At 42.1% G+C, this 24,356-nt stretch overlaps 1 protein-coding gene across 1 annotated transcript; it reads right to left on the bottom strand.

Annotated features, from left to right (window-relative positions):
- Positions 1-645: 645 nt before the first annotated feature.
- On the bottom strand, positions 646-23,254 carry CNN3 (calponin 3). Its single transcript, XM_056497658.1, has 7 exons — positions 23,044-23,254; positions 5,546-5,667; positions 5,052-5,118; positions 3,711-3,848; positions 3,145-3,261; positions 2,275-2,421; positions 646-1,755 (listed from the first exon to the last, which is right to left on the bottom strand). The coding sequence occupies exons 1-7, from the start codon at positions 23,098-23,100 to the stop codon at positions 1,408-1,410; spliced, it is 996 nt and encodes a 331-aa protein (XP_056353633.1). The 5' UTR covers positions 23,101-23,254; the 3' UTR covers positions 646-1,407.
- Positions 23,255-24,356: the final 1,102 nt, after the last annotated feature.

Genomic DNA, 24,356 nt, shown 5'->3' with positions numbered 1-24,356 from the left:
ACTTTTAAGATAACCTTAATTATTTTATAGAAATTAGAAACTGCAGCATTGGCCCCCATTGACACATGCTCTTTTTTCTCCTTTTAAAAACAGTGCAGGTAAATTAGTGTAGCTTCTCTGCATTCCATGGCAAGGAGGAAAGCATCCTCCTTTAGGAATAAAGTTCTGCTATCAGTAACTGAGTACCTGGGGCTGTAGACCAGCAGGCACCAAGACTGTGTGTCTCTTTACATAATCTAAAGCAAGAGTGCTTTGTGTTCTCCAAGTGATGGTATAAAGGTAACAGGCTGAAGCAGAGGCAGCAATAAGTGTGTGCAATCCTTGTTTGCCTTGAGAAAATGGCAGGGATTTAGTGAACAGCTAAGGATCTCTGGTCATAACCTCAGAGTCATGAAGAGGGGAAGTGAACCCAGCTGTGAAGGACCTACATTCCTCTCCTATTAAGTCAGTGTCACTCATTCCTGAGAGATTTTTACAAGATTGTTAGATTAAATCCCATGGAAAAGAATGAACCCAAACTGCAAAACAGACCAGAGTTCTACATTACCCTTAACACAGGCAAAGGTGATGCTTATCTGGGAGCAATTCTTATGACATCTAATCTTTAAGACCGGTATCATAACAAATGAGACAAGATCATCTACGTACCTTTAAGAAAAAAATATTTATTTATAAAAATACAATGGGATCAGTTTGAGAAGTGTGGCAATAAATACAGTTCAAGGAAGAAAAAAGCATTTCTACATGGATATATTATGGCACAATAAAAGGTAAATGCACCATCAATCATGGAACTTCTGTTGGCTCAAGACTTTGTACAAGCTCCCTTTTTAGTAAGACAACTATTTCTAAGTTTGGTCAGTGTTGATAATGGAATGAATACACAATCACAAATGCACACTTAATGTCTAATGCAGGACATACCATTAACAAACAATACCTTAAAAACATAGCAATGATATTAAATCACTAATGAGATATCTTAAATTTAATTGGCAAAGACCACATGTAACTTTAAGTATGAGATTCTTTTATCTCCTCTGGAGAAAAGCTGTAAATATGTAAAATGAAGGCTTAACTTGGTATGTAAAAACCTACTTAAGTAGAGATTGTGAGAATGCATAGCTCCTTACGAAACAACCTGGCTGTATGAGAGCACTCCCCCTTTCACAGTATTCCTTTTACTTCATATGCAGTTATTGTTTATGCTGTAGACTACAACTGTTACAGCACTAAAGGCAACTAGACAGGGAAAGGGCAGAGAAAGTAGAAAGGAATGTATGTAAGGCAGTATTTCTTTAGGTACATTAAGCGTAGTGTGTAGGAAAGACAGGTAACGATTCCACAAGGCTAGTTTCGTTCTTACTGAATAAAATAATGGACTAATACTGAACTTTTGATGCAAAGCTAGTAATCAATGCCCTGGTCACTGTACTGACCATGGTAATCTCTTTGATAGTCATCTTGGTACTCTCCGTGATAGTCATCTGGGTACTCTGCCTGATAATCGCTATCGCTGATTTCGGACCCGTTAGTTCCTGTTCCTTGGCTGCCGTTATGAATGACGGGCTCTGTGGGTGCAGCACAGTACTTGGGGTCATACACTTGCCGTCCAAGCCCGTACACACTCATTCCCTTCTGTGAGGCTACTTTGTTGGTACCCATTTGTAACGAAATAGTTGAGTTATCCACAGGTTGTAATATGTGCTTCTGATCGTAGATGTCTCTCCTGGTACCTGGTGCCAGCATACCAGCCTAATAAAACAGGATTGTAGAGGTTCAGTAAGAAGGGCAAGAGCTGTGATTACAAGATTTATTATTTCAGCTAGTATGTCTCACTGAAAGTGCTGAAACATAGGAATTAAAGTATAACAAAACAGAGCACAGTAACATGTGCTCACTAGAAGGTAAGTCACAGAAGAAAGCCCTTGCAGAAAGGTCCAATTTATGTTCCTCTTCGGAAAGAATATACTAAGCGTTCTGACTAAAGCAGTGCCTCTGTCTAGTTAATACTTAAAATGAAGTTACTGTTTTCTCCTGGTACAACACTGCCAGCAGGAAATTCTAGAAGCACCGGGACATTTTTATGCCAAGACACTCAGCACAGAACACACTGGTTCTGATAAGAGATTCAAGTTCCTCAACCACTGCTTAAGAGCACAGCTGAACTGTACCCTCCCACTGCTCCTGTTAACTGGGCACAACTCCAGGCTCTCCTGTCCCACTGGGCTGAGAGCTGTGTCCATCCTGCACGTCACACACAGTCCTGCTTACCTGACTGGCACCTTTGTTAGTGCCCATCTGTAAGCTAATCGTCGTCTGGTCAAACGGCTTATCAGTTTGCATTTTTGGATCATAGAGGTGTCTTCTAGTTCCATAAGCAGTCATGCCTGCCTGACTGGCACACTTGTTGGTGCCCATCTTTATTGGGGGAAGGAAGAGGTGGACAGAAGAAATTATTTTTATTTGTACATTAAGCATAGTCTAAGGAAAAAAATATGGTTGGTAACTGTGATGGCTGATCAAAAAAAAGAAAACTAATTGTAGTGCTTGTTTTCCTCATGCAGTTTGACCACTAGCTATAATAAATTACCATTTTTCCTTACTGAGTTTCAAAAGGAAAAATAAAGACCTCCTCCTAGGGCATTTCAGTGACTGTCATTTGCCCAACTGCATTGCAACTGGAATGGAAGTATGCCTCAAAATGTAAAAAGTAACTTCTGCCTTAGACAGTAATGATTCATTTATACTACTATAATTTCACTACCACAGGTATTTAAAGATTTTACTTTGGCTTTTATGATTACTAAGGAAAGGGGCAAGAAAAAAGTTTCTGCCATACAAAGAACTTTAACAATCCAAACCACCTTAAAAGAAAGAGGTGATGCTGCTAATATTAGCTGTTTCTTTCCTCCTTATCACTCTTACAGCAGATTTAAAACAAACAAACCAACCTTCAGGCAGTGACTTGACCTTATAAAGCCAATCAACTGCTTACAAGAATTAAAACCTCATTCTTCCTTCTACGATAAGAGCATATTGTTATTCTGCACCTGGTTTTGCATAAACAGTATCAGTTAATCAAAGTAAGAAAGTTGTTCTCAAATGTAACAAATTAACTGCAAACTTGAATTTCATACTTACCTGCAGGCCAATTACACTTTGACCAGCTTTTAGTTTTCCTGCATCAAAACTTCGTGCTTGTTTCTCTGCATATTTGACACCAATATCAATTGTAGTATGAAAACCTTTAGTTTTTGCCTATTTAGGGAGAGGGAAAATAGAATATTCAGTGTTTGAAGTGTATTTTCTGTCTCCACATCCTAAGCCTGGGCTCTCAAACAATGCCACAAGCAGGTCTATCTCCATGAGACTGTCAGGGCTGAGAGAAGGCACCAGCCCCCAAAGGTACCATTTGAAGGTGGCACTGCAAAGCTGAGTCAAAAGGATATTCTGCAGGGATTGGAGTTCTCCTGTGAGCCTCCCCTGTTATGTGTATGCATATGCAAGCAATCAGGAACCCTCACTCTGAACTCTAAGTCTTCCCTGGGGCATGTGGGAGCACACAGCCCCCTGAAGTGCAACCTCTGCAGTATCTCAGGCTCTCAGCACTGTCTGTCCTCTCCTGACAGGCTGGATGCCGTTTTCTGTATTTACATGGGTTGTAAGGGTGCATCTGAACTGGCAACTCCAGGGGTACAAATACTTACCAGACCTGCCAGTGCCACTAGAGTAGTCTGTACTTGAGTCATATTTCCATTTTCAAAAAGATCATTTGCTTCAAAAATATCATGTGGCTTCATGCCGTAGACTTGGATGGCTTTAATAAAATTCCCAATGTTCTCCAGCTAAACAGAAACAAAAGAGCCAGTTTTCTACACAGTGCTTCAAATCAGAAATTAAGTAATTTTAAAGCCTTCTGGTGTTGGTTGGTTTGTTCTTTGCCTAGTGCAAACTGGACAAAATGGTATGGTTAAGAGTGACTGCTGGGAAGTCTGTGATTATTTTTTGTTAGTTTTAATACTGATTTCAGAAATCAGACTAAGAGGTTATCCAGTTTGGCATCCCTCCATCAGTGAGTACCATATACTTTGTTAGAGTGGGCTTTGATAAGACTTGCCTCAACTGTCTGTCCCTTCCAAGAGAAAATCTAATTTAAAACCTGCTTCAAAATTAGAAAATGTGACATAGTATCCATGCTATTTGACTTCAGCAACTGATCATTTTGAATAAAATAAAACCATAACTATGTGGATGGGATCCTCATATGGGCTGAAGGCATTATCTCACTTCCTCAGACTAATAAGCTTTGGGGTTTATTAGCACTTTGTAGCACTATGTGCAGTAGAAATTGGAAAGCAATATGGAATACAAAGAGTAAGAACTGAATCTCTTTTTTCCTTCTGAAGTCCTAAGAGGTATTAAAACTTAAAAAAAAAAAAATCTTCACCCATATTTAGAAGTGTTCAATGCCAAGAAAACAAGGAGGCTGACATAACAGTATTAAGCTAGATGCAGCAACAGCAAAGGCAGGAACTCTAGGCAGAAACCCTTCCAATGCTTGATCCTAATGCATGTTGCATCCTCTCCAGACACCTTCTCAGGAAGATACTTCACACAGAGATGTCTAGGTACAGGCAAACTGTTGACCTAATACCTTTCAGCATTGCCTGGATGGAAAACTCTGCTGTGATTTAAAAAAAAAACAAAACTTTTTTTTTTTTTTTTTTTTAAACTAGAAAAGGCCTTGCTATAGGGCTCTAGATTGTTCTTCCATCTGATACTTCCCTGAACAGCTAAAGCATTCCTATTAAATACAGGTACTCAACTGCCATTGATGAATCACCTCAGCTGTAGCTGCATTCTGTTAAACACTGCTCATGTCTGCAGCATCCTCAACTCTTAAATATGTATCATATGTAAACTCTGTGCTATTAAGACTTTAGATGTACCATTTTCACAGCAAATTTGTTAATACAGAACAAAAGTATTGTTTGGGGGTTCAAGGGGTTAGAAGTGTAGTTCTGAGGTTGGTTTTTTTTTTGTTTTACCTGGTGCCAATTTAGTTTTGATTGATTAATTTTCTTCACTGATCCTGGCTGCAGCTTATTTATAAGCCTGGGGAGGTGAAAAAGAGGGAAATGCTTAAACAATAAATCTCATCCTTATATCATCTGTGCAGGCATTATATAATACTTTCACTCATTAGTTGCATTATTTTCTTCAAAATGGTTAATTTCTTGGTTCAAAGAGTGGACTAGCTCAGTTCTCAGGTCTCACAAGTCTAACAGACTGTAAGAATTTTTTGGATTATAGAAATAAGCTATGCCATTAAATTCAGAAACACTTAAAAATTTTATCTGATATATAAAGGAGATTTAAGCATTCATTTTTCCAACAGTTTTCAAGAAGCTTCCCACCCTACAGTCAGATATCTTTGACTGTAATTGTTGATGTCTTTTGAAGGGGAATCTTCAGAAATTCCCTTCTTAGTTCCTTGAGATTAGAAAACTCCTAAAAATAAGGTTACTTAATAAATGCTTACTCGCATAAGATTATGCCATCTTTTAATCCCAGTTGAAAATTTGCACCAATACTCAGCCCTGTAACCTCTTCTATCCAGTTACGCAGGTCTTCTTCTATCTGGGGGTCATATTTCAGGGCAATCTGTAACACAAGCAGTCATAAAGTTACTTCAGGAGAGAAATCTCCAACTCTTCCCCACCCCAATTCCATTTCAGAGTATGCTATAGCTGTCATCCAGTAATTTTTTTTGCTGGATTTTTAAGTTGTATTTTGTACATCAGAGTACAGATCTAAGTACTTTATCCCTTTAACTATAATCTTCATGGCTTTACTAAAGGTCTGTTTGGAAAAAGCACTTTAATGCATGTAGCAGTTTCTCCTTACTAAGAACTCCTGGAGCTCCTGAAAAGTCTTTTGACAGCTGCAGAGGAATGATTTTTGAAAACATATTTGACCCAAGCTGTATTTTGGCAGGAAGTAAGGAAGGGAAATAGTATATTATGAACACAAAAATTCTGAATTGCCATGCCATCAGTACTACTGCTCACATGTAGATTTCTACATGAGAAATTTTATATAATAGATTTGAAGTTATTTAGCTGAAGTTTATAGTAGGTTTGCTTTTATAGCTAGTTTATGATTAATGGAGATGACCTAGTAAGTTTTTTCCTTGTTGCTACAACATTAAGAGTTATCTCACTGGGGATTCTGGGGGCTGTGTGTGTGTCTTGGTTTATCGTTAATCTTTAGTATCCCTGCTATTTCTTTCTTTTCTCTTTGACCTTCCTGGAAGACTCTTCTGGAATAAACTGTGATCTCATATTTTAATTGCAAAGGAAGAAAACCTGCAATAATCTTTGAAGTTTAAGGCATCAAGCTGAGGCCCAGAATTGTTAGCAAGATGACTTAAAAATTCATTTTCCAGATGTTCAGACTTCACTACTTTGTGTGTAAATTTATGCTTCAGTCACTAGAAATCAATCCATGTGAAAGGAATGCTTAAAAGCAGTGAACTTCAACACCACCAGCTGTCAACAGCATCCGTGTTCTTTCACTCTGCCCTTTGCTCCCCTCTCCTCAATGCACCAAAAAGCAGCTCCAACTTCCTTCAGGCAAAACCTGTCACCTTTACAATCCTTTTCAAATTGGCAAGTTGGACAAAATGGATTCTATCACTGAAATCATCACTGCTTTTTCTGCAAACAATACAAGTTAACTGAGCACAAGATTGTGTGGGATAAATAACCTCCACTGGTGCAGAGGTTGGCAACACTTCCACCTTCCTTAGCTGTCCTGCATGGGTCAGTGAGCAAGGTGGGAAGTGAGGGAGAAACTGTGAGAAACCTGAAAGGCAAGCACAGAATGTACCTGCAGGATTCCTGACACAGGGAAAGTCAGCTCAGCTGCACCAGTGCCTACAAACACCTAACAAGAAACTCATGCACAGCCATTCACATTAGATCAAAATGTACATTTGAGACTTTTTACATATAATTTTAAGACTTCAGCCAAGAAAGACCAGCTATTTGCAGCTATATTTGTACTGAATGAGATTATAATTCCAACATATCTGAATTACTTGGATAGAGGCAATTGCTACATTTTGGCTAGCATTAGTTATTACTGACTCCAAACTGACCAAACTACAAATTACAGTACTCAGTTCCCTATTTTTCTTCTAATGGGAATGGAAAATTCCTGTATCTCTGGCTTTACTTCAAAAACTTGTCTGAGTAATACTTATTTTCCTTAGACTATTTGTAATAGTAGTCCTATGGTGCCTTAGTTACAGATCAGGATAATAGACTAACCCATTCCTACATTCAGATCTTGACTAAGGTATAAAATTCTGTGCAGCATTCTGTACAAGATGACAAGGAAAATGTCATGACTTCATGTTTTAATCACATCTTTTGGATATTAACTAAGGTTAGAAACAGACTAGAAAAGCTAACTATAGAACATGGCTGTGGTCTTATCTCTTGGGTGGCAGATAGCCCCCATTACATATAAAAGAAAAAAAAGGCAGAAATTTCCCTCATTAAATAATAAGTGCATTCCATATGTGAGATTACAACTGAACTGAATATTAAATTGCTGACCCCACTGCTTGGGTACCTTAGAAGTAATCAGGTGGAATTTTATCACTTCTGAAAAATATTTACTTTATGTTGGAGTACTTTACCATGTGTTCAAATCTTGAGATTTTCAAGGGGGTTTTAAATTGCTCTGAGGTGTCACTACAGTGGTTATCTAGAGATAGGAAGTAAAATACATTTATACACATGAAGAGAGTTCTTACTGCCATTAAAAGCATTATTTTTATTCTGATTTTTGAGCCGGTGGGAAACTAAGTCACAAAAATTAAAAACTGGTACTGGTTTCTCTGCAAATTATATTCAATCTACCCAAAAAGCTAGAGATGTGGAATCTTTAGTATCAGGCTTTAAACATTTTAGAAGAAGGGATTAAACAGGGAGAGCTACAGACACTATCAGAAATAAGGCATTATGCTTATTCTGAATTCTTAGCTCTTCTATTCCCAATGGCACAACCAGAAGTTATGTAACACTCTTACTGAATATTTCATATTTTCCACATGTGGATATCAGAGATGTTCCAGTTTTCTTTTGATTGCTATCTATGAGGTGAAGCCAGAGGCTTTGATATGAATGTTAGAACTTATGTCTTTTTCCATTACTACTAACCAAAAATATGCCAACATTTGATCCTTTGTAAATACTGAATCTTCATAGAAGATACTTAAATCTTTCAAGTCTACAGCAAAAGAAAATATTGTCTACTGAAGATGAAAGCAGGTAGCTAAGCAGCTCCGTTCTAAGTATCACCAGTGCCATGAAAAAAACCCTACAATTTCAGAATACTGTAGAAATGGTTCAGTCATAACAATGGATATAAGATTTTACAGAAGTTTAATATAAAATAGCAGGGAGCCAACTGTTCATTTCTTTTTTCTGACAAATGTTGAAAGATACATAAAGTTGTCAATGTTGCTCTTTCTGTTGATGCTTCAGAGATCCAAGTTTAATAGAAATATCTTTGAAAGGGAACTAAAGTTTATACAAGTGGCCAAAATTATAGATAATTCAAGGCTGTGGAAGGAAAAAGCTGCCTGTTACTTGCCTATGACAAACTGATACACATATTTATTCCAATGTATGCCTCAGGCTGGAATCCTTGGGTTAAACTTGATTCCTCTGGCAACTTCACACCTGATCCTCACACCTAACTCTAGATCTGTTCAGGCAGGACTTTCCTGTTTGGGAGATCTTAGTGTAAAAACCCTCCCTCCATGTGTAGTACAGGGACAGAAACAATCACACTGTTTTTATCAAGCTCATGAATTCCTGGAAGCTAGCAAAGTTCTGCTGGACAACTTCAATGATGTGTCTGTGTGACCCTTGAAGTTACTCAGTATGCCTGTAGCATGTTTAGCTTGAGTGTTGATGTTAACCAGTACTTCACACCATAACTGATATCATACAGACTTTGAGTTGTCCTTTTATACTAATCTTTTCCAAATGACACAGTACACACTGTACACTAAGGGCTTCGTGTGTGCCAAATCTCCAGTTTGAGAGTTCAGCTGGCTATACTGCTGCTACTCTGGAAAAATCCTGTAACAGGATCTCAGGGAAGAGTTTAAACACACTGCACTTCTTTTCACGCTGGGACTAGCAAACACAAATCTTACTAAGTTAAAAAGCAGGTATCAAAGATAAAACTTGAAGTTAAACATCATGTCATAACAGCTTGCACTTCTTAGTTCTGATGAAATTTCTGATTAAAGCTGCAGGCTTCCTGCCCTCCCCAGCAGGAGCCAAAGGTTTAATGTGCAGCAAGCTAAATTTAAAGTACTAGTAGGCATTTGAAAAGAACTGCTCTCTAGTCATAAGTTTCAACGAGAAAAGCACGTGCTTGTCAAAGTACATCAACAATTCTATTATAGGAACTGTGTTTGTCAACAAAACTTAAGATGTATATACATATAAAACTGCACCTAAGTAAGTTGTACGTTTTCGTTTTCCAAGGTAAATAAAGTACAGACAATGTACAGCAAGAGAAATAACCAGGACTTCACTCCAAGATAGCATAGGAGGAGATTATATATATGCTTTTTCACCAAAGTGAAGAGAAAAATAGCTTGAGCCCTAAGTTTTGGATTTTAATGTTCTTCATAGGGAAAAATTTGGTATGACCCATATTCTTGCTTAAAGTGACACAAAATTACTAACTTTTCAATTAAAAAGCAAGATTGACTAGAGAAAGCGTACTGTATTTTTTAGTAAGTACAGAAGCATCTTCATCTTGTACAGAATTTAATCCATGTCTATCCAGGGGGTTTAATATTAATTTTACACAATTAGATTACAAACTACAGAAAGCAAATAAAACCAACAAATTAACAACTCCAAGTTTTAAGACCTAAGGTTGTACAGTTTCAATTTTAAGCAGCAATTTGTTCCTGTATAAACTTTTCAATCTTTATTAATTCAGAACTGTCTGAGTGAAACTGAATTGCTGTGGTTTCAGTGCTGCCTTTGCAAACATCCTTTGCATTGGAATAAGCAGTACCTTCAGTAGCTGCTGAGGCCAAAGATACCAGTGCTGATACTTTTTTTATTTGCTTGGCACTAGTTTGTGATTAAATCTTTTTCCTCCCCGTTTAAAGGATTTATGATGGTATGGGGAAAGATGAAAGCAAAATTCTCTCCTGGTATCAAGGTGGGAAAAGCTCTTGACAGCCCTTAGTGCTTGGAAGTGGGAGTCAGAGAGATCACAGCCAGTCCCAAATTGTTATCCAGAATTTCTCTTCATCACCTGCTGTTCCAGAACACACTTTTGAATCACCTATCTAAAATTTACACAGCAAAATACCTAGGAGAAGTAAAATGTTAAGAGCTTAGTGGTTATGTAAATAACCAAGAAAAAGGCACAGTAAATCATTCTCATTAGAGAAGAGGGAGAAGGATTTTTATTTTTTTTTTAATTTATACAAGCAAGCTAAAATGTTCTGGTTAAAATTCTATGGTGTAAAGAGATTACTGCACATATCTAATCTTCAGCTTCGAGGTGATAGAGTGGCAAGGACATAATCACTGATTATTTAGTCATAGCTAAGTCAACTCTGTAAGCTGACAGAGAACCCAGGAAAATATAAAGTTTTGGATTTTACTGAAAGTGGTAAGAAGAGGAAGTGCCAGGGTACCAAGGTGATTGTCAAGGGGGCTTCTTGCCATTTGAACCACTAACCCAATGAGCTCTCATCATAAGGGCAAATTGAAATTCCCTGTTAATTTCATGTATGTTGACCTGGATTGCATGCAAAAACAAATGTCAGAGGAGGCATATTTGTGCACAAGAACCCCAAATGTAACAGGAATGTGACAATCCAAAGAGGAAAACCAAGGAGGAAAGTACTCCAAAAATTCAAAGCCAGCATTCAGTATGCCCTGGTATTTGAAGATGCATTTTTTTCTGTCATTATGGACTGTTGTACAGGAAGGCAGAGAACATTGCATTAACACTACCATTGAAAGATCTCACTATATCCCAAAATGCTACTTAGCACAAAAATGTTACAGCTGTATCCATTTTGCTTAATATTCAAACTGTATTATTTTTTATGTGTAGGGTAACTGATACCCTGCCAATACCTCACTGTTTTCTCTGTAAATCAAAATTTAGGCTACAATCTTTAAAGACGAGATGGATGAGCATTAATCCAAAATTCCTGGCACTCTTCCCACAGACACCAGTTTAAACTCTGTGAAGTGAGAACAAACCATGCCTCAGAGTTTCCAAGTCATCCCACAAGTACAGATACCTGCAGTCATGCATGGTGCTTGCTGCCAGATCAGCTGGCTGGAAGAACTGAGTGTTCTACTCCCTGGATTTCCAGTAGGACTTTGGGACATTTTGCAAGCTTTTCAAGAAGCTAGGTCTTCCATCTCTCCCCCCAGAGTGCACCAACAACTTGGACACAAGCCTGCCCTTGGACTGAATGCTGCTTGTTCTCAGCCCTCGCTTTTTCAAATGTTCTCAGTTTTTCTTGCACTTTTTGCTCTTACCACGTTTTGCCATTGTCACAATTTTCTGGCTTGTAACTCCAATTATCCTCAGCCATCAGCTTCCACTGTCACCTGCAGCACCTTCTGGTCATGCCACCATACTTTATACTTCTTGGTATTGAGTTCCTTTGCTCTTCATTTAGTCTGTATATTGCTGAACTATTTATATTTCTTTACAGAACACGGTTCCAGTAGTATCCACTATCTGTTATTTTAAACCACTGCTGGGTTTTGTTTCAAAAAATCATTGGGACATGAAATTTCTTCTCAGCTAAGACACAGCTGATCCAACCCAATGAACAAAAGCCTGTTAGTCCCTGATGGGATTGGAATTCTCCTTGCTTTGAAGCCCATGCCCAAGATAATTGGTATGACACAGCAAATCTGGACAGGCTCTGACATCACGAACAGTAATGTCCCCTGAGACAACACACTGAGTGCTGCTTGGAAAATCCTCAGTGATACCTAGTTAATCTTCTTTTGTGGGGGAAAGGGAAAAAATCATACAGAACAATCTGGAGCATAAACAGAAAAAATATTCCAAAGCATCTGAAAACAATTTCGTTTTTCCAGTAGTAACCCAGGAAGCATCTCCTGAGATAACTGTTACTGTAACTCTGGTGGAACAGTAGTTCTCAAAGCCTAGGAGTGTGCAAAGAGAGAGAGTAACATCCATGATCACTCAGTCTTTCTCAGAATACTTTTCTAATCTATTGTTACTACAGAAGCCCAGGAAATAATATTTTCTTTCAGGTTTATTCATTTTTCTCCCCAATAGAATGGCTTTCAAATATGTAATTTTATAAGCAAACTGTGTTGTGACTCAGCAGCCCTTCCCCAAGGCCCAACTTTGTTGACAAGTCTTTCAAATTTACCTTCCAAATAGGACTGCAGGTTATTTCATTCTCTCTCTGCAGCTTTTTTCTTCTCTCCAAACTCTCTTCACTTACCCAAACCAGAGTAATTATGTTCTACAGCAGCAAGCAGGTAACTGGTAACTCAAACATACCTCTCAGAAAAGTTGCCTAAAGAAAGCTGAAATGTCACTGCAAGTGTTGCTACCAAAGTTCCTCAACGTGCACATTCCTTCTGCCTCTCCAGCAGGCACAGTCCAGGCTGCATTTTCTGAGCACTTTTTCCGAAGGTTAACCTCAAGACTCTTATTGATCTAATTTGCCCCCCCCAGTAAGCTCCGGTACTTGATTCCTTGCTGCCAGCTGTGATGCCAGGCATAGGCTTGACTGGGGAAGGAAGAATGTCATGGCAGGTGCTGAGGTAACAGGCGCTTCCCAGGCAACAGTGCTCAGTGCTTCCCACCAGCCACACTGAGCACTTGGTCAGCCTGCATGGATTCCACTCCATGAACTCACATCAGCTCACAGGCTCACTGAGGTGTCTGTGACAGGGATTCATGAAGAAAACACAGATTCCTCTCATTCTTACCATCCTTCCGCATAATGCTTCAATCCGGTTTTTTGGTTTTTTTGGTAATTTAGGTGAAAGACATGGTTTCTTGAGAACTTCCTTAGCTGCTTCTAGCTACTAAGAGCTGCCTTTCATAAAGGTAGTAGATCAAAATCTTTCAATTCATGCATAGCGTGTTTTTCTGGTTGAGGTAATTTTCCCCAATGCTAGTTTTCTTAGCAGAAGCACAAGTAGTGCAGATTTCACACCCAAAGCTATCAACAGCTTCATACTCTTATTTTACTTTACTGCCAGCAAAAATATTGCAAGAATGAACTTGGCACAAAGAATGAAAGACAACAATAATCTGCTGCTCCTGGCCCTCCTCCACCTCACCCCCTCCTGGGTATATCTCTGACCAATTAAAGTTGAGTAGGTGATGCACAAGGTTGATTATAAACCAGGAAACATTCAAAAATATTTTGGATTTGGCCACCCAGTCAAATTGTGCTTTAACCACATAAAAAGTGTTATAGTGATATCTTTTTTTAAGGGTGATGATGTTAAGGGTGATAAACACATTAGAAAATGCTTATTTAATTTTCTAATAATATACATCTTAAGAAGAAAATCTAAGAAAAGTAAGACAAAGTGAAAAAAATTACAATTGCATTAACTTCTAGCTCAATCTTTTATTTAATGAAAATGTAGTTTTAGTAATGTACAAATCAAGCCATAAGCCTGCAACACTGCAGTTTAAGAGTAAAGAAGAAAGTACAAGTGTGAAAGCTGAAAAGACAGTCAAACCCCAAAGTAACAGGTTCTGATTAATACCCTGTAGAAACTTTCAAAGCACTATTTTTCAGCAATTCAACAGGAGTAGAAAGAACAGCTGGCACTGCTGGGGTGGGTAGATGCACACACACACTGCATCCAAAACTCAGGATGCCACAAGGCAAGTTGTGGTGTCATTTTGCTGCTCTCCTGAATTGAGAGTAGGTTTGAAAGCCCACCCAGCAGAATGTGTGGGCAAGGCTGTGCTGCAAATGACTGAGAGGTCTCAATCCTTAATTATTTAAGGTTCCATTATTGTTAAGTAGAACAAAATGCTCAGGTGCACTGACTGAACTTTAATTTTGGTAGTTATATTTTGTTCCAATTCTGTTCCATCCATTCCAAGACCAGTGCTTTACTGCTGATATTTAATCTCACAATCTTTTTTGCTTTAGACACCTATACTCTTTCAAATACAAGTAGTTTTTCAGGTCAAAGACATTTTCATACCATCATTTATTAATGATAAAAGCTGCCATCAAGACAGACCATAGTAAAAAGGTGTTAGTCTTAATTTTCTTCAAAAGTTACTTGTATTTTTTACTTGTATAGGGCATGATTAATACAACAATGTCAGCAAAGTAAGGGAACAGTTTCTTGCAAAATTTAGCAAAGACCATTTATTCTTAGCACACCAGATACATGCCTGAACTGCACATGCTTCATTGACTTAACACAGTATTGACTTCCAATTATGACATATAATGGAACTTCTAATTGGTCCCCCACAGTGTTACAAAGTGAACCAAAGCAGTGGCAGCTCAGGCTGGTCACACAGTGGGAATCTCAACAGGAGCTGCAGTACAGGTCCTGCTCCAACACATCCTTCTTGGTGTGTACTGGCCTGAGCTCTGACTTGTGTTCTGCCCATGCTCAACACAGAAGGAAAATACTCTGCTGGGGTCCACAGCAGCAAGGCAGGAGCTGCTTTTCACCAAGAACATCTAATTATAACCAAATCCCTCCCCAAATGCATTAGATGCCTTACCTTTTTCTGTGAAGGCTTCTAGTATATAGTCAACTGATTAGGGAGAACAGAAAAATACTTTTAAATTAAATTATTCTTATTAAAGCAAAACCAGGGATACTAAGATAATGCTGTCTATAAATAAGAGGCTGTACCAGTGGAAATATCAGCAGGAAAGCAATTTAACAGGAAGGCTTTCTTAGCAAGAAAGCAAGTAAGGTTTTTGCAAGAATAATGTCCAGTTTTATTCTGGGAATAGCCATGGTATAAACATGCAAAGCAGGACAAGAAGACTTCTTTAGAATCAATCTATAATTCAGCCAGCTTGGATTTTCAGTAGATCAGAGTCCATGCAAGCATTTCAGAACAGCAGGAAAGTACGGAAGTATTTAGGCAGATGCTTGCAGTTCAGGTCCTGTGTGTATGCACAAGTCACATACTGTTTCACTTCACTGTAGCTCTTAAGGGTTACTCAGTGACCAAAAGCTTGTATAAACAAAGGTCTGACGAAATGGAGTCCTCAAGAAAAATCCTGTGCTGACCCCCCCAGCAGAGGGTTGGGCCTTGGGAGGGAAGCAGCAAAGGCACTGACTGGTTAAAGTCTGGTTTTGATGAGCGAGTATCAGTGACCAGGGCAAGCTCAGGCTGCTGGGACCAGGAAAGGCACTGGGGACAGTCCAAGCAGGGCACTAGAGCGTGGCTGTGACAGCAGCACTTCATCCTCACTGCCAGCTCCTCCAGGGACACTGAGCCTGCCAGCTCTTGCCAGTTATACATCCAGAACAGATCCACTGCGGGCAAGAGAGAGTTTTGTACAAAGCAACAAGTTTAATTATGTTTCCCCTCTAAATATCTACTAAAATCTGCACTAGTTTGAGGAGGAGGAGAGGTGAAAAAAAAAGTGGAGGGAGGAGGGTGAGTGTGGGTGGTAGGAAGGAAGGGTTATTGCAGCTTTAAAAAAAATCCCATAGAACCACCCAACTGAAGAAAGTCAAAACAGTTTTTGAGAAAATCACCGTCATTCAACCCCACTAAACAGAAACAATGACATAAGTTACTATGAGGCATTACTGCAGAACCAAATGTATTTACTCAAAAGAAAGTATTTGCTGCTGAACATAGCTATACAAGTTAACAGTTGTTTAGAATCGGATACTTACAAAAAGCATTTTTAAGCAAGAGTCCCTCTTAAAGAAAAAAAGGATTTTCACATGATCTCACTTAGAAAAAATCTGTTTCAAATTGCCCTACGTGTCCTGGCCTCAAGCCCATCTTTACTGAAGGCCTTTCCTGTACAGTTCCATAGGGGATGGGAATCTCTACAAAGTTTGCCTTAAAAGGACGTGTCAGATGCCCAGTGTATACCGGGTTATGCAGCTACAGAAGCTAACAATTCTGAGTACAAAGAAGTTTCTATCCTTTATTCTCCAAGGCAAATTATAAACTATTTGCAGCAAAGAAAAAGCATCCAAATTAATGTTCTGTCAAAAAAAGACAAGGTGAGACAGAAATCAGTGATGTGCTGCTGTCGCACAAGAATATGTGCATCCATCCGTCTGTTTTTATGGGTACTGACTCAGCAACAGGATTATAATAAGTATTTTTCTCCAAACTTTAAACTAAGTCTAACTCTGAAACCACACAAAGAGCACATTCATTTGTAAATTTTAAACAAGCAAGCATTACTGTAATGCAAATCATAGTTTTTATTTTCTGAGGCTGCTAATCCCATTTAACTGTCATGACTGTCAAGCTCTATTTACTTTCTTCAAAAGTGTTCTAGTCATAGGAGGTACACTGTGAGCTTGCATTCAAAGGATGCAAAATACTTATATCCTTAAAAATTAACCTTACCAAGTTTTATGATTTCCTATCACAGTGTAAGTTTTACTAAGAGTTTATTAATCCACCATAAACAAGGTCACTGGACAGAAAAAGCTTTAAATTTGAAAGTGCAGACACAGGGTGCTTACTAAAGGTAAACATGACAAAAGTTTCAGCAAGCATCCTCACTGTTCATTTACTCGTGCCCTGGGCTGGTGCAGCAGTGGCAGCTCTGTCTGTGCTCTGTGCTGTCCCCTGCACAGGAGCAGACCCGGGTGGGGCTCCTCTGCCTTGATGGTCGTGAGGCAGCAGCAGCTAATCCTGGCTATGCCATGCTATTCATCACCTTCCTCCTAGCAAAACTGGTGTAAGATGAGAGGCAGAACTGGAGATGCCACCCCTCACTCAGGCTTAACACGGGCTGTGACATCTGCCCCGCAGCTCAAGCACAGCTGGTGCAGCTCCACGCCCAGGTCTGAGGACTCAAAAACCACTGTCAACTTGGCAGTGAAGTGCCAAGATTAACTGGGGATTTAAACCACTGGGCAAGGCAGCTAACTCCCCTGTCAGTGGTTTACAGCAACTGCCAGATGTCCCTGGGGCAGCCACTTTCACACAGCTGCTTAACGTACCCAGGGCTCCTGAGCTGTGACTTGGGGCAGGGCACAGCTACAGGTGGGCTGTGCAAGGGCTCCCAAAGGTGAGTGCTGTTTGTGGGCTCAGACAAGCATCCAGAGCAGGCATGGCTGCTAACATCCAGCAAGAGAAGTGCTTCCATGGCAAATCACCTGCTTTGCTCAGGTAAGAGATGTATCCTTGCTATGAACTGTCAATCCAATGCTACGTGGTTCCAACCCCATCACTCTGTACCTCTTAGGAGGGCCACTTATTACTGCTGCAGTGTTAATACTTCTCTTGAAGTTTCCAGAAGAACTGGAAACCCATACTTGATCATGCCTAAGAGAACAGACCTGTCCAGAGATTGTAACAGTGAAAGTGTTAAATGGGTTAGACACATCGAGGTAGAGCAGACACACTGAGATAGACAGTAAAGGATGAAGATGAGTGGAAACACTGTAGTTAAGATTCTCCACTGCTGGATTATCTTCCTTGTTTAACAACAACAAAAAAATCCAATTAATCTAAATTAATACCAATTCTCAGATAGTATGAGAACCCTTCACACACAGACCTAACACTAGGAGAATACAAATTAATAGGTTATTACAGCTTAATAAAGACAGTGATTCACTGGATTTCTCAAAAAAAACCAAAAACCTTTGCAAAATTTCCAGCAAGAGGCTAAACTCATGCTCCAGTGATTGAGGTGGCAAACACATTCTCAAAAGTGCAGGAGGGGTCTGCCCAGAAAAGGAACATGGCATGATCTGGAAGTGCAGGGCAGCAGGGCCATGCTCAAGCAAGTGTTGTTGAACACAATTGACTGAAATTTAATACTGTCAGTCAAAGTGAAACTAAGCATCAGAAACAAGTAACCAGCAGAGAAATTGTAAACAAATTGGAGAATTCTCATAAATTGATTGCTAATACATTTAACAAATGCATCTTAAGACTAACTGACTAAATAGATGGTTTCATTTTTATATCAGTAATGTGCTTTTAGTGATGCATGTAGTTATTGTGCCAAACATAGATTGATTGTAAGTTTAGCTATGGAATTATTCCACAGTCACATTTATGGTTCAGGGACAGTTTTGATATGGACTCAGTTATCAAAACTGTGCTGTTAAGTACAAAGTTATGAAGTTCATTTGAACTGCAGATCTGTTACCAATGCCTGGATCCAGCTGGAAGAAATTCACAGTTCTATGAAAAAAATACAAAATTTGGACACAAAGAGAAAAGTTTTAGTGCTTTCCACAGTGAAATCGATATTTAGCTAGGAAATGTTTGGCTAGGAATGGCTAGGAATTCAAGAGCCATGATCAGCCATCAGAAACCATGAATTAACTGGAGCAAACTAAAATTTAATGCTTGCTCCTATAAATTCTTCTGCCATTTCCTCTGAAATTCCCTTTTCAGTATACATTTCTATTACAATATTTCTAAGAGCACCAAAATATGAGATTTTTTTATTTATTCCCCATGCAACAAAATGAAGATTTGTGTAATGCAAACGGTCATGGCAGGCTGATTTTAAACTAAACATCTGAATTTAATTCATAACTTATAAATCAAATATATTACTTCTTTAAAAGGTACATAGATGTCTATGTACAAGAGAATAGGAATGCAGAGATCTTATACTGTCACTTATGATGACAGAAGATATTCTCCTCTGCTCTCAAAGCCTAAGTTTTCACTGCCTCTATCCAGTACAGTCTCAATTTTTATTACATCATTTCAGACAACATTAATAGAAATGCACTTTTATCAGCAGCAAACATTCTTACCTAAGGTTCACAAAATTTGGTGAGCAAACCTAAAGGTTCATAAAGGAAAATAGTCTAGAGGAAGCATATAATGGTCAAACAAATACATGGTAGAAAGAGTTGCACTTTAAGAATGGAGGAGGGTATTCTTTCTGTTTTGAAATTAGACGTATGAAAGAGGAAAGAGAGGGCCTAACAGTTCAACCACAGACAGCCCAAAACTTATCTCACTACTAAATCACTAATTAAAAAATATGAAAGTTAATGATTTTAACCTGGTTCCCAGATAAAAATATTTTTTTTTAAAAAGTAATTTCTGGACTAAGCAATTAAATCTGCTTATTTGGCCTGTAGCAGGTAAAATAGATGACAAGAATTTTCTCCTCAGTAGTTTCAAGAGGAGCACAATAATCATACTTAGGACTGGTTTGTGCTACTCACCACAGACTTCAATTCTTTTTCATTAATCTGTATTTGCCCTCAAGAAGGAAAGCAGGAAACACTACTGCTCTCCTGCACACTTGCAAAACAGGGAGATATTTTGTTTACAGGCTTCATTTGTCTAACAGCCTTCACTTTAAAAAAGTTTGTTTCCCTTCCTCTCCATTTCACTAGGGCTTGACCTTCTGGAGTGGCAGCTGCAGGGCTGGGGTAACTCACCTCAGTTACTCTGCTGTCTTTAAAAAGTTCAGAAAATGGTACTGACAGCTGACAGTTTCCTGATGCAGGGATGTCTCAGAGGGAGAGTCAGGGACATGCAATAGCCAAATGCTATGCAAAATTTAACTCCCCACACAAACCATACTCCTGGCCCACCCTCACTTTCTTATGAAGATGAAACTGGCACTGTATCAAACATAAGAGGAGGGAGAAGATAAATGCCTGCCCAATACAAATAACATTTCCATGGGAAGGGTGGAGCCACTAGGAAGCAGCTGAATGGACTGGAACCTCTCCTCCTGCTGCCCAATGTTCCTGTTTGCTCCACACCTTCTGCAGCAAGACAATGGAGCATAAATCAAAAACAATATAAAATCGAGTTTGCAGTTTTATCTAATTGCATCATCATCTCATGCTATGTCTACCTCACGTACTGCAGAAACTCCCCAGCTGCTCAAGAAGAAAATTATTTCTTGCCTGCAGAAGAAACCATGCATTTCAATCAGTTTAAAGGGCTCCCCACTGAATATTTGTTTTGGATCAATTATCTTCTGTGATCCCAAGTAAACAGGGAATCAGCTTCAAAGGGATTACACTAGTTTGACTACCTACACATTTCTCATGCAGACAAGTTTCCTTACAGCTGGGAAGCAGTACACAAACTCCATGCTTTCTTCATAGGAATGAGGAAAAGAGATCCCTAACAGAGACCAGACACCATAGTAGTGTGAACTAAGGCAAGGAACAATGTAAGAGAAGGGTGGAAGCTCAAAAGGACAAAAAACCAAAACAAAACAAAAAAACCACCCCACAAACCCAAAACCCGTAGATTTTAAGGTTAGAGACTGAATCCTGAGGCTCAATTAAATTAAATTCATAAAAAACATCAGGATATGTTATATTCATCTGCTCAAATACCATAGCAAATAAAAGGTCTCTCTGAACACTAATACAATGTCAAATGAGAAAATAAAGAACAAAACCCCAAACCAAGGGATTTTTTTTACCCAGCACAGCTGGACCCTCAGGCAGCATAGCTATGAAGCTGTCCATATACTGCAGAAAAACACTAATGGGGATCAGCACTGCAAATTTCAAACAAGTGTATCTAACAGTAACTGCCACTCAAGCAGGGAGGTTCTACAGCTACTTACACACATTACCCAGCAGCACATTAAAAAACTCTTAACACAATAGTTTGCACAAAGGTCAGTGTTTTAGAAAGTGTGATTACAGCTGGCAGCAAAAACTGATCCTCCAAAGGTTGGAAACTTATTCTTCAAATCTTCATGAAATAGAAAAATCTGGGAAAAGGAATTTTTGATCTTTACAGAGATATTATCTGCTGATCCTCTAGAATTATAGAGATGAACAGACACACATCTGACCCACAAACCCGTGCAAGACACTAGATTGTAGGTACACAGTATACCTGTATATAACATAATTGCTTTGAATTTGATCTCTTACAGTGAGAACAACATTCTAAAACCTCAAAGCTACATCACTTCTGGAGCTTTTGTTTTGTTTGCGTGGGTTTTTTGAAAGGAGATGAGTTCATTCGTCTTTGGTGCACTTGAATTGTTTTCTATGGCACTGCCGCACTGACATTTTCAAAGAACACAGCAGAAATCTGCAAACAAGTAAACTGGAGCTGCCCCAAAACAGCCACCCCTCTGCAATATTTGCGTAGAAGGCAGAGAATTGAGCAAAACAAAACTCAGCAAGATGAAGTAGAAGGCCGTTCGCATAAAGGTGTGAAATACACCAGCTTCAAACCCTCTGCCAATGCACAGGCTTGGAGCAGCTCCTCAGGAGGCCCTAAGGAAGCTGATGGCAATAAGAAACTGAAAGAAAGAACAAAGAACTTCTTCCCATCTTGTCCCGATTAAGGGATCGCTGTTAAACCTACATCATTTTGTCAATAATCTTTAAAGCAGAAGTGCATCTACATTCTTCCTAATTCATATGCAATAATACACAACACATTTTAGTAATTTTTTTAGGTTTGAGTGGGTTTTTTGGTTTTTTCAGTGTGTAAGAGTGTAGATAAATCACTACGTTTAGATGCTGGAAGCAACCACTCTGGAAGACATTTGGTTACATGATGTCATCAAACTTTGCAGCAGAACCCACAACCATCCTGAGAAAGCCAGTAAAAAGAAAAACCAAAGCAAAATGTTGGTTTGTGAAGCATAAATTACGAGGCTTAAAGTAACTCCTTTTCTCCCTGCTCTCGTTTCTACTCAGCTACAAGTCAAACAGGATCTGGGGATGTGCTGAAGCCTGAAACCAGACATGCGTGTGAAACGACCGGTTAGTAAAGACCACGTTTAGATTTTAAGCCTGTGAATTAAGACACTGAGCACCGACGTATCCCCGCTTGTTTAGCGGTGTAATTTTTATTGCAAAGGTTTTCCCTCTTATTAGGCAATTGTTCGCTGCAAGGTAGCAGCCAGTCTAACAGGACAACGTGAGACACCTTTTGTTCCTGAGAGCATGAGAAAAACCTCAGCAAAGCCGCGCACCACCGGCGCCCGCCGCTCCAGCCTCGGGGCCCGGCTGCTGCCGGCGCTGCCTCTTCTGCCGCTTTCAAGCGGAGCCCCGGGCGCGGCGGCGGCGGCCGGGCAGGCGGGGTCTCTCCGGGCAGGCGGGGTCTCTCCGGGCTCCCTCCGGGCTCGCTCTCCCCGCGCTGGCGGCGCTGCCCGGGGCCGCGGGTCCCGCCCGCCGCCTTTGTGCGCCCCCGCGGGCGGGCGGGCGGGGCGGGGCGGGGCGGGCGGACAATGCGCGTCTGTGCGCGCCCCGCGCCGATTGGCCGAGCGCCGCCCGTGCCCATGATGTCATGCGGCTGGAATGCGCCGCGAGCCGCGCAGCGCCCGCGCCCGCTCGGCGGGACCGCCCGCGCCGTGCCCGGCCTGCCCGCGGGCCGCGCCCCCGCCGCTCCGCTCCGCTCCGCTCATGGCCGCGCCGCTCCGCTCATTGCCGCGCCGCTCCGCCGGCTGCGGGCCCGGCGCCGCGCCCCGCCCGGTCCCGGCGGGCGGAGGAGGCACGAGCGGGATGTCCCGTGCCAGGGCTGCCGGCACGGGCAGGTGCAGCCCGGGCGACGGCGCGAATCGCGGCTCCGCACACGGCTCCGCCCGGCGCTGACAGCTCTTCGGCGCCCCAAGTTTCCTGAGAGGCAGCGCTGTCCCGGGCCGGCGGCGGGCGCATCCCTGCGCGCCTCCTCCGCGCGGGGCGGGCGGCAGCCCCGGCGGCGGCCGCCTGAGCGGAGCCCCGCGTCGCGCCTCGTCCCGCCCCGCCGTCCCGGTGCAGACAAAGCACGGCGAGCCCCGCGCCCCCGTACCTTGTTCTTGACCTCGGCGGAGAGCCCGTAGGAGGGCCCCTTGTTGAAGTGGGTCATGTCGGCGGTCTCCCGCGGTCCGGGGGCGCTGATCGCAGGCGCTGGCGGCTCCGGGCTGAGACGAGAGTCCGCCCGCGGCCGCGGAAAGTTCTAGTCCCTCCCCCCCGGCCCGGCCCCGCGGCCGCCGGAGCCTCGGCGCGCCAATCGGGGCGCGGGGCCGGGGAGGGGGCGCGGGGCCGCGGGGAGGGGCGGCCGCCCCGCCCGGGCCCGCCCCGCCCGGGGAATGCGCCGGGGGTCCGGCCGGGGCGGGGAGCGCGGCGGGGCGGGGGGACGTCAGCGGGAAGGAATCCGCGGGCACCGGGGCCGCCGCCGCGGAATGCTGCGGCCCGCGGTGGGCCCGGGGAAGGGGAGGGGGCTCTCGGCGCTGCCCGGCTGCTCACGGGGGCCTCCCGCCCCTCAGCACGGCCCGCGCGGTGGGAAGCCCCCGCCCGACCGGGATCGGCACGGAGCGCAGGGCAGCGGGAGGCGGCGGTGGCTCCGCGCTCGGGGCGATGCTGCCCTCGGCCGCCGGAGAGGGGGCTCAGGAGCCCGGGCAGAGCGGGACCGGCCGCGGGCAGCGCTGGATGCCGCGGAAACCCTCGGCCGCGCTTGCAAGCCGCTCGCTTGTGCTGTGCCCTGGCCTGAGCTACTGGTGAAATTCCTTTGAAAGGTTACAGAGTATCACGGAACTTGGAACAGCCCTGGGGGACGGAGCAAGAGGGAGGAAAGACGTGCGCAAGTTGTCGAAGTGTGAGATTTGGGTGTAGCCGGACGAAGGGCTCGTCTCCATCTGCGGTTCCCCCGCACCGTGCGCTCCTGGGCGCGCATCCTGCGGGCGCCGGCACCGCCGGCTCTGCTGCGGGAGGCACGGAGGGAGCCGTGGGAGTCCCGTCCCTCCGGGAAAGCACAGGGCACACACGAGCTTTGCGTGCTGGGCATACCAGCGGGATTACGCCGGATCCAGCCCAGCGAGCGCTCGTCCCTGGAGCCAGCTGTGGTCCGCCGCTGGCTCCGGCACTGAAGCCGCTCTGGAAAGCGAGTACACTGTGAACACTTGGTCCATTGAGTGAAGTCCTGACTCGAAAATACAGCAGTGTGTTCCCTTCAGTGTTAGAGTAACCCTAGGCATGCAAAGTAACCTTTCAAATACAGTTAAATTTTAACAGATTTGCAAATAAAAATCATAAGACGATCCACTGGTAGGACTGGGTGTCTAAGGCGCAGCAGGCTATAGGGCTGGCTGCTGGAGCCACCTACTCGGTATCCCACAGAGAGAA

Source organism: Oenanthe melanoleuca, chromosome 8, assembly GCF_029582105.1.
Source record: "Oenanthe melanoleuca isolate GR-GAL-2019-014 chromosome 8, OMel1.0, whole genome shotgun sequence".
Lineage (NCBI taxonomy): Eukaryota > Metazoa > Chordata > Aves > Passeriformes > Muscicapidae > Oenanthe > Oenanthe melanoleuca.
Note: the sequence above shows the minus strand (reverse complement) of the source record. Positions and strands in the feature narration are given on the sequence as shown.

Coding starts and splice junctions, on each gene's coding strand:
- CNN3 (XM_056497658.1), bottom strand. CDS start 23,100: ATGACCCACTTCAACAAGGGGCCCTCCTACGGGCTCTCCGCCGAGGTC. Junction 5,668..23,043: donor CCGCCGAGGTCAAGAACAAG/GTACGGGGGCGC, acceptor CTTGTGTTACAG/ATTGCCCTGAAATATGACCC. Junction 5,119..5,545: donor GATGGCATAATCTTATGCGA/GTAAGCATTTAT, acceptor TCACCTCCCCAG/GCTTATAAATAAGCTGCAGC.